Source organism: Dryobates pubescens, chromosome 19, assembly GCF_014839835.1.
Source record: "Dryobates pubescens isolate bDryPub1 chromosome 19, bDryPub1.pri, whole genome shotgun sequence".
Classification (NCBI taxonomy): domain Eukaryota; kingdom Metazoa; phylum Chordata; class Aves; order Piciformes; family Picidae; genus Dryobates; species Dryobates pubescens.
In genome coordinates this window covers 14,888,754-14,906,885 of record NC_071630.1, presented here as the reverse complement: position 1 = coordinate 14,906,885, position 18,132 = coordinate 14,888,754, and the positions used below count along the sequence as shown (strand labels likewise).

Below are 18,132 nucleotides of genomic sequence, written 5' to 3'. Positions count from 1 at the left end.
CCTGGCATGCAGAGGTGCCCTCAGGCATATATCTAGGAGCAGAATCATAGAATTGTTTTGGTTGGAAAAGATCTCCAGGATCATCAAGTCCAATCATCAACTTAACAGCACCGTGTCCCGAAGTGCCACGTCCACTCATTTCTTGAACAACTCCAGGGACAGTGACTCCCTGGGCAGCCTGCTCCAATGCCTCACCACTCTTTCAGTAAAGAAATTTCTCCCAATATCCAACCTAAACCTCCCTTGGCACAGTTTCAGGTAATTTCCTCTCATCCTATCACCTGATACCAGGGAGAGGCGAATGACCCCCACCTCATTCCAACCTCCTTTTCAGGCAGCTGTAGAGAGCAATGAGGTCTCCCCTCAGCCTCCTCCAGACTAAATGATTCCAGTTTCCTCAGCTGCTCCTCATAAGGCTTGTTCTCTATGCCCTTCACCAGCTTTACTGCCTTTCTCTAGGCATGTTTCATCACCTCAATGTCCTTCTTATAGTGAGGGGCCCAAAACTGAACAAAGTATTCAAGGTGTGGCCTCATCCGTGCTGACTACAGGGGCAGGATCACTTTCTCTACTCCTGCTGGCCACGCTTTTCCTGATACAAGCCAGGATACTGTTGGCCTTCTTGGCTGCCTGAGCACACTGCTGGCTCATGTTCAGATGGCTGTCATCCAGCATCCCCAAGTCCTTTTCTGCTGGGCACCTTTCCAGCCAGTCTGTCCCAAGCCTGTAGCTGCCTGGGGTTGTTGTGATCCAAGCACAGGACCTGGCACTTGACTTTGTTAAACCTCATACAGTTGACCTTGGCCCATCGACCCAGCTTGTCCAGACCCCTTTGCAGAGCCTTCCTACCCTGAAGCAATCAACACTCCTACCCCACTTCAGGTCATCTGCAAACTTACTGAGGGTCCACTCCATTCCCTCATCCAGATCACTGATAAAGATGTTAAAGAGAACGGGCCCCAATAGCAAGCACTGGGAAACACCACTAAGTGACTGGCCACCAACAGGTTTTAACTCCATTCACCTCCACACTTTGGGCCTGACCGTCCAGCCAGTTCTTAGCCCAGTAAACTGTCCACCCCTCCAAGCCATGAGCAGCCAGTTTCTGCAGGAGAATGCTATGGGAAACAGTGTCCAAGATTCAAGGAACAGGAATGGGCAGCAGCCCTGGACAGAAAAAATTCTAGCAATGAAAGCCCCACTGCTCAGATCTTATTTAGGCTTCACACCACAAACTGTAACTCATCATTAGCCAGTTAGTTCAGTACAGTAAAAGTTGTCATTTCTGCACACTGTCTATTAGTGACAGGTGTTGCTGCAGTGTGGAAAACACAGGTGCAGAGTAGATGGTGTAACCACACTGGGCATTAGGCTGTCATGGGCCTTCCAGCCCCAGACTGACTCAGCCTATTGCTGAGACAAGACACTGGAAATACTTCTCAGGATATCTCTGTAAATACACAGCAGCCCTGGAGAAAGTCAGCCTGAAGAGGGACCATCAGAAGTAAACAAAGAAGTCTTCCAAGTGAAAATAGGCCTCCTAGAGAACATCAATTACTCTCTCATGTGTGGCAGTTCAGACACAGGCACATCTCTGGGATGCCACAGATGTAGCAGGGGTGAAATAGGGCCCTTTGATGAAGTTAGATTCTAGGTCATTGCTGGTCTACTGAGCAGTATCTTCCATTGCCAGTGTCTGCCACACATCTTATACTTTCCACTCACCCACCACGTACACAAGAAAGGAGCATCCTCTAAAACAAAAGTCCAGTATTTAGGATTAGGCCACCCAGAGGCCTTTGCCAAATTTCTTTTTTTTTTAGTATTGTTAAGAAAGGCCCTATCAAAGTACAAAGCAGATTTGTCCCACTGTTGTTTCTTGAGTAGCTACTTTCAGGCTGTGCCCAGCCACTGCTCAAAACCCAGCCCCTAGCTACATTAGGATGTGTCCTGGAGGTCACTATTAGCTACAGATGTTAGTATCACCAGTGCTACTATGCATGTCACACTTTTCCTTAGCAACAGTTCTGAAAGACTGAAAACTTGGGATGGCACTACACAAACTGAGCTGAACACCAAAAGGAAAGGTAGAATGACCCATGTGCTCAGCACATTTGTTCTTTTCCTGCTTCATTTGATAAAGCCTCTATTTTCCACCTCCTTGAAGGTGCTTCAGAATTCTTAGTCTGTGCTAAGGGAACTGAGACAAGCAGCATGTCTAGATCTTGCTCTATTTCAGACTTTATTACAAAACCTGAGTTCAGGAATTAAAGATAAAAAACCCCTTTTGCTTATTTGCTGTCAAGTCAACACACTCAACTCAAGGGCTGGTATCCTACTGTCAGCCATTCTCAAGGGAGCATCTGCTGTGCTAAAGCTGCATCAAGCTCAGCTGTGTGTCTGAGCAGGGTGGTAACATCCATACCCACCTGTGTTGGATGGAGTGAAGCCTGGTAAGGACGGGCTGTTGAGGCCTGGGAGCAAGACTGGAGGGATGCCCTGTAGTGCTGGGTATGCAGCAGGAAGGTTAAGAGCTTGAAGAGGGGCATTATCAAACATGCCCTGCTGTTGAGCTGCCAGACCAAGAACCTCATTGGCTTTCTTGATCCGGTCCAGCTCCTGCTGAGCCATCAACTGACGTACAGTAGCTGGGTCAAAATACTCCTTTTCCTTATCCAACTGGCTTCCAATGGTTTCTTTAACTTTGGAGATATGCTGTTGAGAGAAGATATGGTCACGTACAGACAGTCGAGCGCTGTACTTGATGCCACACAAAGTGCACTCTGTTTTGGGTCCCTCGTAACTTGTTTGGTTTATACCAAAATGCTTGGCCATGCTGAGTTTGGACTTCTTCTCCTTTGCCCGAGCATTTTGGAACCAGACCTGAACAACTCTCTTTGGCAGTCCAATGTCATTGCCCAGGACCTCACACTCCAGCATGGTAGGTGTCCTGTAGTCATTAAAGCATGACTTAAGAACTTTTAGCTGGAGATTAGTCATCTGAGTGCGAAAGCGTTTCTGTCCGGGCCGATCGCCGCTCTCTCCAGACTTGCTAGCTGAACCACTTGCACCAGGGCTGGGTGAGCAGGGGTCTGCAAGGCTGGATGTCTCACTATAGTCCACAGTACCTTCATTATCGTACTCTTTGCTGTAGAAGCTGGGAGCTGGGCTGACCAGGCCAGAAGACAGCCGATCTTCATATTCAGACATTGCGATCATGGCAGCTTTTGTCAGACCTTCACTGGGTCCCGATGCTGATTTGGTTTCAGTTGCAATCCCTGTCGCGCTATCGTTGTCAGCATTCCCTTCATCTCCCGTTGTAGTGTCTGTGATTGCAGTGTTGACAGAAGAGCAGTCATCATTGTCCAGTTTTGTTTGGTCAAAGCTCAGGTTGACCGAGGACATGGAGGGACTCTCGAAGTCTTCTATCCCTTCCACCTTAATGGAGGACGGACTCAGCAGAGTTCGAGGTGACAGTTCCATGCTCTTGTTCACTGGGGAGAGGGGAACACTCTGTCCATCACTGCTGCTTGGTGGCATGTGGGAAAAGCCTGCTCCATCAAAGATGTCTCCCTTCATTTGGAGTCCCCCATCACAATCTAAGAGCATAGCAGACAACGTCAAGTTGTATCCAGCTCTCTTGGCCTCGTGCCAGTGACGGGATCGGATATGAGCTTCCAGAGCTGTCTTTGCTTTAAAGAGAGCTCGGCAGAAGGGACACCGCCTGTGGGCTTGGGCAGGCCCTACAGCCCTGAACTGTCCCTTCCTTTCCCGTGCACGGGTGTTCTGAAACCAAACTTGCACCACACGTTTCTTCAAGCCCACTTCATGTGCAATGTGATCCAACATTTTCCGTGTTGGGTTGGAGTCGAGCAGATATTTCTGGTAAAGGATTTCCAGCTGCTCTGGGGTAATGGTTGTCCTTAGACGTTTATCCCTTTGTGGTTCTTCTCCTCCAGTCCCACTGTCATTTTCTCCAGGGCTTGCACTGGCCTTTTCCTCCAGCTTTCTCTTCAGTGTGTTCATTGTGGACGTTGGAGTTGATGGTGAAGTGGCTGAGCTGGCTGGAATCTGCGGTAATGTTCCAGACAGCAGCTGGCTTGCAAGTAGTGGGTTACTGGGATCAAAAAGCATGAATGGCATGTCCAGTGTCCTGTCCAGGAATGGGGGGTGGATAAACTGGTTCTGTGCACTCAGAAAATGGAGCTGCTGATGCTCCTGCCAATGCTCAAAGGAAGGAAATGCCAGCTTACACTGGTCACACTGGTATGGGATTAGCTGAGGAGGTAGGTTTGCCAGCTGTTGAGGGGTGGATGTGTGAATGGGTTTGAGGGAGAGATGTGAGAGTTGAGATGGACTTGGGCTTGACTGTGACAAAGAGCACTGAGGGGGCTGAGGAGGGGGAGGTGGCTGTTGCAATGAAGAGGGGGAGGATAACTGTGAAATCTTTTGGTGTGCTGAACTTGTCTTTTGTTCTCCTTGGTCCTGTTGCTGCTGAGACTCTTGCTTTGGTTGCACTTGCTTCTCTTGAGTTTGGTTTTGCTGTGTACTTGGAGGTTCAGACTGCTTTGGTTTCTCATCTGTAGCTTCTACTTTAGAACTATAGGTGGAGGAATCATCTGCCTCTGCTGTGAGCTGCAGAAAAGCTGAGGAGGTCGCATTGGCTGAAGACGTAGGTGTGCTGTAGGCTTGCGAGGGCATTGGTGTGCTGCAGGAGGAACTGGTTGGAGTCAAGAGCTCCATTGCATCCATAGAGTCTTCATTCTGGCTATCATCCTGTCCATCCTCATCCTCATCTTTGTAGCAAAGCTTTTTCTGGTGTTTAATAAGATCGAAAATGCGCTGAAAGACGAGACTGCACTTTTTGCACTGGTAGTTCAAGTTGCTTGTTCTAATGTACCTGTCGTTTGTAAGCTCCCGCCGCTCCCCGTCTTTGCCTTCTCCCTGATTCTCGTAGTTTTTCCTAGCTTTTTGACGGGCATTCTGGAACCACACCACTATAACACGTGTTGGGAGGTTCAGCAGGTTCGAAAGCTGCTCAAATTCATCATCCTTTGGATAAGCATTGGCATCAAAGAAGTCCTGCAGGACTCGGAGTTGGTAGTCAGTAAAGCGTGTCCGGGAGGACCGCTTGCTTCCCCAGTACTCCTGCTTTTGAGGTTCTGGAGAAGGGGGACGTGAATCTATCTTTAGTTCTTCCAGGCTGGTAATGGGAGGATTACTGAAGTTGTAAGGGGAATCCTTGTTGCGCTGGCGTTCTTTGAAAAGAGTGTTCCTGAACCAGTGCTTGATCACCTTCTGGGGCAATCCAGATTTGTCCGCCATCTCTTTGATCTGCTCCTCACTTGGGGAGTTGTTAATGTCAAAATACTGCCGAAGGACTCTGAGTTGGTCATCGGTGATCCGTGTCCGTGGCCTCTTGTTCTGCTGCTGCTGGAGAAGGCTAGGGTTGAGCTGATGCTGGTACAACTGGGCCAGGTCAGCAGGCAGAGGGTCTACGGGACCCAACTGGGGGGGCAGCTGAGCAGGTAATGTCTGTAGTGGCATGGTTTGCATCATAAGTGGTGAAAAGATGGGGAGCTCCATCGGCATGGAGAGCTGGGTGAGTGGCACAGACGGCTGGGCTGGTGCGATCGTAGGAGAGGTAATCGGTGGGGCAGAAGTAGGAATGGTAGGAGTAGAGGCCGGCTGAGGAGGTGCTGGAGGGAGCGGAGGTGGGGGTGGTGGAGGTGGTGGCGGTGGCTCTGGGGTCTGAGGCCGCAGTGGGTACAGTTTGTCATAGTGTTCTCTGTACTGCTTGGCAAATCTCTCTAGCTGCTTAAAGGGAAAGTAATGTTGGTGAACATGCTCTTGGTGGCTCTTCAGGATGAGGATGTTTGAGAAGAACTTGCCACACGTATCACACTCAAGCTTTTCCAAGTTCTCACCTTGCTCTGTCTTCCCATTTTTCTTCTGCACCTTCTGCTTGTTCTCGTTGTACTGGATGACAAGCTCAAAGCCAAAGTTCTCCAGCAAGGCTTTCGTGGCATTCCCCCTGGCATCAGAGGCAATACGTGGAGGCAGTAAGGACGGCTCCGAACTACTGCCTGGTACAAGGTCCTTCTTCTCTTTGGGCTTCAAGTTATCGGGCAGAGACTCCTTGGATGCTACATTATTGTCTCCCCTCTCTGCATTTTCCCTTTCCCGTGAGGTTTCTTTTTCTTTCTCCTTCACTATGGATTTATTCTTCTTCTCAGAGTGCTGGCTCTGCTGTATAAGGATGGAGTGAGGTTGTGACAAAGACAGCTGACCTTGCTGCTGCTGTAAGAGCTGTGGATGGTTCTGTTGAGGGAGCTGAACTTGAGTCTTCAGGTCCTCCAGCAAACTGGGACCTGTACCAGTCAATGTCAGCGCACCACTGGTCACAGGCAGGCTGACCTCTGGATTGAGCTGGAACTCAGCACTGGGGATGTAGAACGGAAACAAAAGATGCTGCTGTTGCTGAAGCTGCAGAAGGGTCTCAGTGGTCATTGGAAAGTGTGGCAAAAGTGCTGGGTTGAACAGCTGAGACTGTAGGAGAGCAGCCTGCTGTTGCAGTTCTTGCTGCAAATGGGCCTGGACTTGGGCCTGGGCTTGTGCCAAGGTCTGAGCTTGCTGCTGCTGCTGCTGCTGCTGCTGTTGCTGCTGCTGCTGCTGCCTGGATGCAATCATGTCTGCCAGCTTCTTTCGGTTGACCTCTTTGGGCTCTGAAGGGGAGGAGATATTAGTGCTTATAGGGTTACCTAACGGAGGGATTCCCACGTTGTCGCTGGGTACCTGGTTGAGCAGGTTGGGAATGGGAGCCGTGCCTGAAGTGCTTGTGTTGGTGGTTGTAAAAGTGCTACTGTTGGTGGCACTCACCGGACTTGGTGTGGAGGAGCCCAAGGACAGACTGCTGCTGCTGCTGTTGCCAGCGCCATTACTGCCGCTGCTGCCCCCAGCGGCCTCCAGCTTGGCAGCCCGAGCCTTGGTCTGGTGCAGGACGGACCTCATGTGGATCTCCAAGGTTGAGCTCTGACTGTAGGCCACATTGCAGGTGTTACACTTAAAAGGCTTGTTGTCTGGGCTGCTGGTAGGTTCGGGCTGCCCAGTAGCAGATTCTTGGAGGGCTCTTTTCAGTTTATGCAGGTGAGAAACTGAATTGTAATGGACCAGGAGAATGTTCTTTTGTGTGAAAGACTCCTTGCAGACTGTGCACTTGTACGGGCGAGACGGATCTAGGAATTTCTCCATAGTGAAGTTAGGGCCCTTTCGGAAGGGTAGGGCCCTTTTTGGTTCTGAGCCAGAGTCCTCTTGCACCGACCCTGAATCACTACCTGTTGGGCTCTGCTTATCTTCCAAGTCACTCTCCTCCTCCTTATCTTCCTCGACAATTATAGTGTGGTCTTCTGCAAGTGAAGGATCACCCATAGCAAGGAGGTCCCCGTTGACCAAGAGACCACCATATAGCTGCTGAATGTCCGCCTCGCTCAGCTCCAGATGGCTGGTTTCCAAGTGCTTCTTCAGAGCCTGGAAGGTTCGGAAGCTGCGCTGGCAGAGGCAGCACATGGTCGCTGCCCGGATGACGTGGTACTGGGAATGGAGCTGCAGCTTCTCAATGGTTTTGAAGGCCAGACTGCACTGGTTGCAGCGATACTTGTAGACGTGGCGATCTGATACCGGCAGCTGAGGTCGCTTTGCGTGGACTTCGTTGAAGTGCGTCTGCAGGGCTGCTGAGCTCTTGAATACCTGGTTGCAGCCCTTCTTCCAGCAGAGGAAGCTGGAGTCCTCCCTGGCAGAGCTTGGATCAGCTGGGACAGGCTTAGGATCGCCACTGTGCTCTGCACCTTCCGATGGCAAAAGACTCTTTCCTGAGTCCTCAGAGATCTCTGTGAAAACAAAATCAGAGCAAACCTGAAAATTACACCAGCACAGGAAGGCAGATCAACACCCTCTTTTTGTCCCTAACAGATCTGTGTTTTTCCCTCTGAAAGACAACAGGGATTTCTATTTCTCTATCTTAATTCATTTATTTTAATGCCAGCCCATTACCCTCTTTGTGGCCCATTGCATACACCTACAAAATTTACTTTCTTGCCCACTTTGAGTATCTGGAAATTACTCACACACACACACACACACGTTCCCTCAGTGCATTTATCACCTTTAATTCTTCCTTTTAAGTGAAGGCCATTGAGCCACCTCTCTGTCTTTGCTGTTTTTCTTTGATGTACTGCCTGTTTTCCAACAAAAAGGTTCATCAAACTGAATGCAGTATTTGAGCCTTGGTCCTATCAAAGCTAAAAACAACAGGAATGACATTCAGGACCCACTGGCAGCAGCTCTAAAGGTGCTGTTTGAGGGAGGATAGGAGAAGGAACAAGTGATCAGCACACAGCCACTTTTCCAGGGTCTAAGGGCAGACTCCTGCTGGAAAAGACAGTGTGATACAGGTGGACTCCAGAAAAGGGATCCCATTGCACAGGGCAGCATTAGCTACCCTGGCTGTGCCAGTGCTGCCCCACCAGTACCACTGCCTTGGGGCTGTCTGCCTAAAAGGAAATGATGTCTGCCTTAATTTCCAGATTCCTCACAGACTTTCTAGGGGGGGCACAGAAGGAAGACTAGCATTGATTCCCTGCCAGGTATGAGATCTGACGCTTCTGCCTGTGCAGAAAGATGTTCATGGGATGCTCTCACATCACACAACAAGGCCAGGTCTAAATAGCCATGTTTTTTCAGCCACGCCTTCGTAACACAGTAAGGCAATGAAAAAACTGAGGAGATCTGGGGAGGATAAGGACAGCAGCAGCTCAAATACCCCTTACTGCACAGCCAGTGTCCATGCCTGAACTATGATGGCAACGGAGTAAGTCAAGCAGAAGTGGCAGCACAATGCCAGCAGCTGCAACCTTTAACATTCTTCTCCAAACCCCTTCAGCCCTCTACCTGCTCTGCTTTTTGCTGCTCAGACCTGGTCTTCTCCTTTGCAATGATACAACACTATTTCCCTATGAATTGCCAGGGTGGTAAGCTGTATTCTTCCTCTCTGAGCTGCCCTGTTTTGCCCTGCAGTGGGGACACTCAGGACACCAGCCTGTTTGTGGCACAGGCAATGGGAGATGGCCCTGCTGGGCACTGTCTGACTGTGGTTCTCAGGAGACAGCTGGGCACATGGAAGTCTCCTAGGTTGTGATGTCCCCAGACACAGTCTTTGTCCAGGTGATGGGAGCTCAGGGAGTGGTAGGACCCATGGACCTCATTGACCTTCACTCACCAGGCTGCTTCCCTGGCTCCTCTGCAGCCGAGTTCCCATCTTTCTCTGGAGTGGCTGCTGGGAGAAACATGCTGCTGGGCATCATCACCTCGGGTGTTGTCACCTGGAGATGGAGAGTAAAGGATGTGGGGAGAAGAAAAACACAGGGAAACATTTTAAACATCTTCAGTGGCAAAATCAGACACCAGTATTTTAAAGTCAGAGGCATCACTTTTCATAGCTCACTGAAGACTCATATTTATTAGACAAAGCTCACATCAGTCAAAAGTGTTTCTACAGTTACATTCTGGACATAATTAGCAGTGCACACTTGAAGAATAATCTTATTATTAATATTTTTCCTTTATGTAGAATTCAGACTTTGATCACTGACAATGTTTTGTCATGGGCTGTGAAACTTCTTGTGCAACCAATTAGGTAGATAAGTTGAAAGGCCCACCTTAAGCTGCTGAAAACATAATAAGGCCCCTAATTAAATCATACCTCGTAAAGTACACTGTAATCTTGAACTAGGGAGCATTGCAGCACTGTTTTCAAAGTGTATCGATGCAGGAAAAGGAGGGGCATGAGAAAGAAAAGTACAAATAAGGAGAGAGGTGACAAAGGAAAGGATGAATAAGGAAAGACTAAAAAGACAGCAAATTGTCTGAAAAATGAAAAGCTTTTGTAACCCTTTCCTTGCTCCGACTGATGTGTTTCCTTTGCCTCTCTCTGAGCGTTTGCCTAGAACCTGTGCCATCATAACCAGTGCAGTGCTTGAGCACCAACATTTGTGAAGAGCTGTGGAGTCTGTGCGCTTCAACGAGAGACACTCTTGGAAAGAGTCAAATGGATGTGCCCATCTTTGGCTGGGAAACTGTGTGTCTTTTGGTGTATCTGGTCAGACACAGAACATACAAACTACCTTGTCAGCTCTTTGCACATGGCTGGCATCAGATGCAGGACAACAAAGGCCCTTCTGAAGGCACAGAGCCACTATCTCACACCACCTGGAAAGCTGCCCCACAGCCCTTCTCTCCAGAGCAGCTGGAAAGGCAGACCAGTACCACTATCTCCAGCCATGCTGTATTCCAGTACCTGGCTGCCAGCACTGTCGGGATGTCTGTGCCAAGTGAAGACAGCTCAACAGCTCCAAGCAGCTGCATGCCTCACTCTGCTGTCACCCAGGAGCCATCTCCCTTTCACCAGGGCCATGGTATTTGATGGAACAGAGACAGCAGTGACTCGCACACTTGTGGTGATTCTGCCCCAGCCTTTGACTACTGGGAATTTGGGGCACAAATAAATGCTCCTAGACAGGCATGTTTCCTAGCAAAACAAGTCCCTCCATCCTGTCAGATACTCAGAAGGCATTTGAACCTCAGATTTGAGGAGAGAGTGAGTGAGTGAGGTTGTTATCTGCATGCTGTGTGCCATGCTTGCTGCAAAAGACCACAAGGCTCCAAATGAACTGCATGAGATATTAGCAGATCTGTGGTGGAGCTTAAGGGAAACCTATGTGCAGGATGTGAGATCTTCCTTATCTACACACATGTCAAATCCAAGCAAACACAGACTAGACCTTGAATTCACTAAGCGAATGGAAGCACAGAAAACCTCAGAAACAAAGGTTCACCTATGAGTGGCCACAGACATCTGAAGTCCCTGGGAGGGACACAGAGCTCCCTTCCTGCTCTGGGACAGCTGGTGCACGGGGTGAGCGCCGGGTCCCACCGATGCCTGCAGGAAAGGCAACTGACACTGACATATCAACTAGGAGGGAATCTGAGCACGCACCGCATTCATTCCACCTTTTCCTCTAAGCAGGAGTATCTGATGGCTGTGGGTGTTGGGTTGGGAGACATGAAAGGTCACTGGTTAATTCCTGGTAGCTGGGCTTGGAGGAGGGGGACAAGCAGGGGTACTGGAGGGAAGCAAGAAGGAGCTGTATCACCCTCAGCTGTATCAGCAGGGTGAGTACTTTCCTAGGATCTTTAGGAATGATGAAAAATAAATCACGAGAAATTAAAAAAAACCCCAACAGAGTAGAAAAAGAATAAAATTATCTAACACCTCAGCTGCACATCATTATAGAGAACGGTGGGCTTTTCAGACGCGTTACAGTACGGCAGCCATCCCCACTACCACGCTCAGTACGACGGATCAGTAATTGTTTTCATACACTTTAATTAGAAAAACTCAGATGGCTATGAATAATAATGGAAAAGAGAGACTTTTGCACTTGAAAGGTTGAAGTCAATCAAGTGTGAATGACGGCAAAAAAGAAAAAAAAAAAGACACCAATTCATCAGGCCTCTGTTGTCTCGCCGCGTCTTTAATCATAATTCCTGATTGGGATTCAAGAAGGCAGTAAGCAGCGGTTCTTTGTCTGCCTTCACCTTCCGTCAATTAACTCTCCCCGAAATATAATCATCAACCTCACATGCTCCTCTGCATCTTAATCTGGGTCTCCAAACCAGTAAGTCCTGCTCTATATGTGTTTAAGTAATTACCTTTATCTACCTGCATCTCCACAGCCACAGTTCTCACCCTGCTGCTACCCCTCCCACCACAATAAAAAAGACCGGAGGTAAAAAAAGCAGGGGGAGATAAAAAGCAGGTGGTGGCACATTAAATTGTTACAGACACAAAATCCCAAAAGGCAAAGAGAAAAAAGCCTGGAAAAAAAGTGCAGGAAACCTGAATTCTGGGTATGGATGCAGGGCAACTGCCAGCAGTCGAGACAGCGCTGGCCCTGGGAAGCAAAACCTTGAGAACAAGGCACTGGTCTTGCTTCAGCAGCTGGAGCCACTTTAGTCCTCTATTTGTTCAGTACCACTCAGGCTTCTCCTGGAAATGCTGCCTGCTTCCTACACCATGCTCCAGGGCAGGACTACTCTGCCTCTTCATCCTCATGGACAACCCCTAGCAGGGAGCAAAGATAACGATGAAAGTGGGCTGCACATCTCAAATCGTTCTGCAGTTGCACTGAATCCAAGACTGACCATTTTGAACTCTTTGTCCTTCTAAGCTGCAAACCGGTCGGGGGATGCACTATTTCCTTGTACAGAGAAGCCTCACACACTGTGGCTGTTTTTAATTTCAACAAATAGTGGGAGTACCATAGGGCAGGAGGGTTTAGTGGTCCACGGCTGCCCAGCAGATAAACAGGGAGCGGTGCTCTGTGACACACTGTTCTGTGTTCAGGTGTACTTAAGCGGCATTAACTGTTCTGGTGATGGAGAGGAAAGTGGTTATCTCCAGCACAGCCTGTGTTAGCACGTGATGCTGTTAAACATGCTCTGCCTTCTCTCACCTGAGTAAGCAACACCTTGCATGTGATCCCAGCATCCATCCTCAGCTCTGCTCAGTGCCTCCATCCCCCCCATTTCGATGTCTCTTCAGTGCCAAGTGTTCCACAATGGCAATATGTCAGCCAGCATGAGCCATTGTTAAAACAACCACCCTACAGATGTAAGTCTGACAAATGAGATCTGTCTTCACCCTTTCCTTCCTCTGTGTACTTGTTTTGCTCTAACATTAAACTGCACCCCCTTTGCAGCTGCAGACTTGATATTCTGGCCCACAGGCAACCCACAAAGCCTTCCAGCTTGAAAACACTACTGTGAGACACCAGATCCACTGCGTGCAGCCCTGAGAGCATTTGTCCCCCACGCTCTTCAAGCCATGTCTCCTTGAGGTTGCTCACCCAACGTTGTGGCACAGAAAAGCGAACAGTCCCCTCGACTCACATCACTCTTGACCTTTCTGTCCAAACAAAACTGAGCAGTGAGGAAGGGCTGACAGGTCACTGCCATCTACTCTTTCTGACTGCTTTGGCATTTGGATACCAATACATGGGTCGGGTTCTGTTTATTGGTACTTCAATGACTGGGAGCCAGCACCTTCAGGAAAACCCCTAACACTGGGGCAGGCACTCAGGGGACACCCATCATTCCAACCACTGTCCCTGCCCTATCCCACTCACTGAGGCAGGGAACTTGCTTGAATGAAGAATAGGGAAGTTTGGTTCAGAAACTGTGGCAGCCCCTCCTGCGCCCCACTTTGAAACATCACCCCTGTGGTCTGTACTGGAGATGGGAACACTGACTGGAGAGCTTCCCTCTAGAGCAGGCTGCAAGGAAGCCAATTACCTGCTTTAAAAGACAGAGAGTTGCTGTGACAAGCCTTTCTGGTCCCAGGACCATCTCTTTCAGATGAAATTCAGATCCCCTTAAGCAGGTAAAATGTATTTATTATTCTGAGATCCACTGAAGAGCATGGGCACCCCATTCAATGGCTACTTCTACGGACAATGTGGTCCAGGGACTGTTACAAAAGCCCAAGGGTTCACAGGATATGTCTCCTGCCTCCCTGCCCCGTGAGCATCCTCAACAAATCACACATGTCCTGACACCTACAGACCTGTCACCGCTCTAGAGAACAACCTGCAGGTCCAACTCCTCATTGGTGACAACCCCCAGCAGTGACAAGCATGGCTCCTGTCATGACTGGATCCACCAGATTTTGGAGGTGATGAGCTGAAGAGCTGCTTATCAGCACAGGCCGGAGGCTCGCAGCCCCAACACGCCTCTTGTGCTGGCCCCGGCAGCGTGACACAGGCATATTCTTGGCACGGCTGAAAAATTAATTTTGGACAGCATGAAGAGCCAGCTCCCCTTGTGCCCTGCTCTGCCTGCTCTGACTTTCCTCCCGACCAAGTGACCAAATGAATGGACAGCCCGTGCAGTTCCTCTGAAAGTGCCCCCAAATGATGAAACCGTGCAGCTTGGAAAAGAAAATCTCTAGAAGGGGTCTGAGAAGATATGTTACTATCCCTATGTCCATGCAACCAGGGGGAGATACACATGAGATGCAAGGTTCCCAACCAGACAAAGGAGGTAATTTCCATTACAAAGAGAGAGAGAGGGTGCTGGAGTGAAAAGCTTCATTAGACTCAGAGAGGCAAAGCGATGGCAGTATACCAAGGTCACTTCTAATTTAGACCATCTAATTGGCAAACATGGCTCCAAATGGCTATCATCTCACAGGGCTCAGAATTAATGAAGCCCGATTATTTTCATTACCTTCATCCGAGATGGAGAATGAGACACAGAGTGAGAGGGAAAGGGGGGAGTGAGAGGGGGCGAGAAGGAGGGAGAGAGAAAAATTGAGTGACAGCAGAAGGGAGAGAGCAATAAGAAAAGACAATAGGAAAGAGGGAAAAAACATAAAGATAGCAAGGAGAAGTGAGGATGGAAAGGACAGGCGGGAATTACTCTCAGGGAAAGGGAGGAAAAGATGGAAGGACAGCTGAAATGCAGGGAAGATGCCCTAAAATGAGGAAAACTGACAACAGAGACGATGGGAGAGAAATGTGCAGAGGCTGTGGGAGGAGGGAGAGCTCCCCACTCCCGGAGGCTCTCGGGAAGCCGTCCCTTCTCCCGGCTTGAGCCCATCAGTCTTGTCAATCGACTGTGCGGGCGAACTGCACTTCACCCTCATTAAGGGGCTCTCTGCTGAAGCGGTGCAGGCCCGAGATTAGCAGAGAGGCTGTTATGTGGGAAGATGGCGATTAGACCCGCTCTGAGTGGCTGAAATGCCATGTCAGATGAACCCGGCCACATCCATCCACCAGCCCTGTGGAAGGGATGCTGAAAGAGATGGGGAGGATGTGGTGGGACCCCTCGCCCCACAAGGGTTTCTCTGGTTCCACACCACGCCACTCACCCCTCAGCCCATGACTGTAGCCCTGCCAGCCCCTGTGCCAGCACTGAGGCCAGTGGGGAGGACCTGGTGTCCCATGGGACAGCCAGCCTGGCTGCTTGTAGATATGAAAAGGATGGGGCACGGAACAGCCAGCCCCAAGATCCTGAGCAGAGGCAAGCAGCCGTTACCATGGCAACAGACATATTAGACACTGCAGGTTCCTGAAAGGCGTCTGATAAGGTATTATTAACTGGAGCCTCCTCCCAGTGCCGAGCCCAAAGACACTGTCGAAAGGGACTTGGCTCCTGGTTACCGGATTGCAGCTCCCTCATGGTGGCACCAAGACCCGATTTATGTGTCAGACTGGGACAGGAGCCTTAGGAGCCTTGGTGCTGCCACATTCTGCGGAAGTCACACTGACTTCTCAACCTATTTGTCCTTTAATGCAAAAAGAGAACTGCCCTCTTGCCCTGCACACTACTAGACTTGAGGCTGGAGGGGTGATCTTCCTCCCCAGACATCTCTGCATACCAACAAAACCAGGGCTGGTGGCAATGGCAAGGTGGAAAAAACAGCGACAATCAAGAGGATGAACTTTACAGCTATGGTGGCCTCCATGGTTCTCAGCAGAAGTCCTGGTCTGCAGCAGCAGGATGAGGCCCTGCTCCAGCACAGCAGATGTGCTCAACTAAGGGGACTGTCCTCCACAGTACTGCAGTTGCTTTGGCCATTAACAAATAGCTTCTGTCAGTTTCCCTGTATTCTGGGGGACGCAGACATACTCAGGCCAAGAGGATGGATCAACCAAACTGCACCCATTTCAGACTGCACTTTCTGCCAAGAGCCCAGCTCAGCAAAGCTGATACCCTTAGCAAACTGGTTACGCTTGCTGGTGTAATAAAGGGACTCAGTTTTTGTTCACTGCACTTCTAAGGTCAAAATGTCTTCCATAACTTACTCACAAGCTAACAAGACTCATTTGAGTCCTCCGAAGGTATTTACACACTTAAACACCATCAGTCAAAACAGATGCAGGTTGCAGAAACTGAGGTCTTGTGATGGGAAAGCTCTTTGACCAAGGTGCATGAGTGGTCAGTGGAGCAGAGCTATGCACTACTAGAGCCCACAGGCAGGGCTGGCTTCAGAGGGGCAGGGAACTGCTGGTGCTCTTCTTCCCCTCCACTCTGTATTTTGTCATTCATATAGCACTGGGACCTGCTGGCCTGGGGGATTTTTAATGGAGTTCATTTTGCAGCTCCTATTTGGGACACAGGCTTGGTTCTTGTGATTGGCTGAGGCCCCTGGCCCAACAATGGCCACCATGGGCCTTTGCAGTCCAAGGGACTGCTGAGGCTGAGAGGGCACAAAAGTGACACTGGTAAAGCAAAGAAATAAAATAATAAACATAAAGGTGTTTAAGAAAGACCATGAGAAGTCTGGAAGGGTGCTAGAAAGGGAAGAGAACTGTAAGAGAAAAGCAGGGCCATGCTGCATGGTCTTGCTCAGATGATGTCGCTGGAGGGGAGCTGATAAAGAACATGAGAATTACGACAAAGGTGATTATTATTTGTCTCCGTTGTCAGGAACTGGCAAAGAAGGGTGAAAACAAGCAGAAAGAACTGGCAGGAATCAACATAAACACTTATTTTATACACATGGTGACAAGTTCCTAAATGCAGACACAACCCTGCCTTGACAATTACACCAAAGAAGCAAGAGTGTAGAAATGGGACAATATAACCCATTTGTGAACTGAGAAGGGTTTCTGCAAAGTGTCTCATTAATTCTACCTGTACCTTACACTGACATGAGCAGGTGGAATGGAGCACTCGTGTGAAACCTGGGAAAGGGGAACTCATGAAAGAAACATGCTGGGACTCAAAATGTTATTTACTGAAGGAAGCACCTGAGCACTGGGGAGGGGGATCAGCCTTTGTGGGCATCTGCACTGCCACAGCAGGTACAAGTACTGCAGAAGAGGTCTGGCAGCTGCTCACACAGCTCCTGGCGCATGCCACCAGCAGAGCTTCTGGGCCAGCAGCTCTGAGGTGGAACCAGCCAGAGCACAAACCCAATGAGAATCTGGACACTGCATTGTGAAATTGCTTCTTTTCACCAAGCATCAGCTCATGAGTTACATGAATTTTGATTCCTTGAACACAGTGTTTTAGAAGGAGTCCCAAGCCAGCTGCTCAACCATGGATGTGGGGTAGAACAAGAATCTGGTGCAAATATGTTTGTGCTCAGCCACAGTCTGTGTCTGAAGCGTCTGCTCCCCATCAGAAGACACACAAACAAAACCAATGACCACCCAGACACAGGCACAATATTGTTCCTCCAACAACTTGAGAAGTGGAGTTGTTACAAGTTTTGAGCTCTACATGAGGACAGTTAACTAGATCCAGAGAATTTTCGCTCCACACTTCAGTGGCTGACTTCCTACCTCAGAGGATTTTAAATGCCTGTGCTTAAATTTTAATTTAAACCCAGGCCCTTCCAAACATTTTAAAAAGCACTTCAAAAAGCAGCTCTAGCATTCAACGAGGTCCCATAAGGTTCCACCTCCCTTGGGCCAACAGCAGTGTATCCCTTCCTTGTTCAGGTTACCCAGAGAAAAGGGAATTGTTACACAACAAAAGCATTGTAATTTTGGATGGAGCAACTCCTCATGGAAGGAACAGATCCAGCTTATCTCATACAACCCTAACAATGATCCTCATTAAGTGAACAGAGTGCAGAACATATGCTGCACAATAGGACTGTCTCCCTCCATGAGATGAGACTGCCAAGAGAAGTTACTCCATTGGTTCTCAAAATCATATTTTAAGCCGAAACCTGATATGCAATTTCCTGTAATGTTACCTTAATCACCCTGTCCTTCCTGGGAAGTGCTCATCAACACAGGAGCACTTTCTCTTTGCTACAGCACAGCACATCAGCTCCCGCATCTCCCAGAAGCCCCTGTGCAGAATGTGATCCCATGCAACGAGCTCAGTGGTCACAGGAAACAGTATTTTTTCTCATCTCTTCACAGGAGAATTACTCAACATTGAAACGCTGCCAGCTTCCACAGTGCTCAAGCATGGACGAGAGACGTTGCAGACAAAACAGCCATGGGAAAAGCCTAGATGAGAGAGCCCTGACAGATGAAGGAGCTGCCCACCACAGCA

General features: G+C 49.2%; 1 protein-coding gene across 1 annotated transcript in view; it reads right to left on the bottom strand.

Annotated features, from left to right (window-relative positions):
• The window catches only part of ZFHX3 (zinc finger homeobox 3), a 172,235-nt gene that overhangs the window by 3,697 nt on the left and 150,406 nt on the right, over positions 1-18,132 (bottom strand). Inside the window, exons 10-11 of the mRNA XM_054170119.1 lie at positions 9,275-9,377; positions 2,430-7,886 (exon numbers count right to left, since the gene is read on the bottom strand). Of these exons, the coding sequence (XP_054026094.1) occupies positions 2,430-7,886; positions 9,275-9,377 (5,560 nt within the window). The remainder of the gene's footprint in view (positions 1-2,429; positions 7,887-9,274; positions 9,378-18,132) is intronic.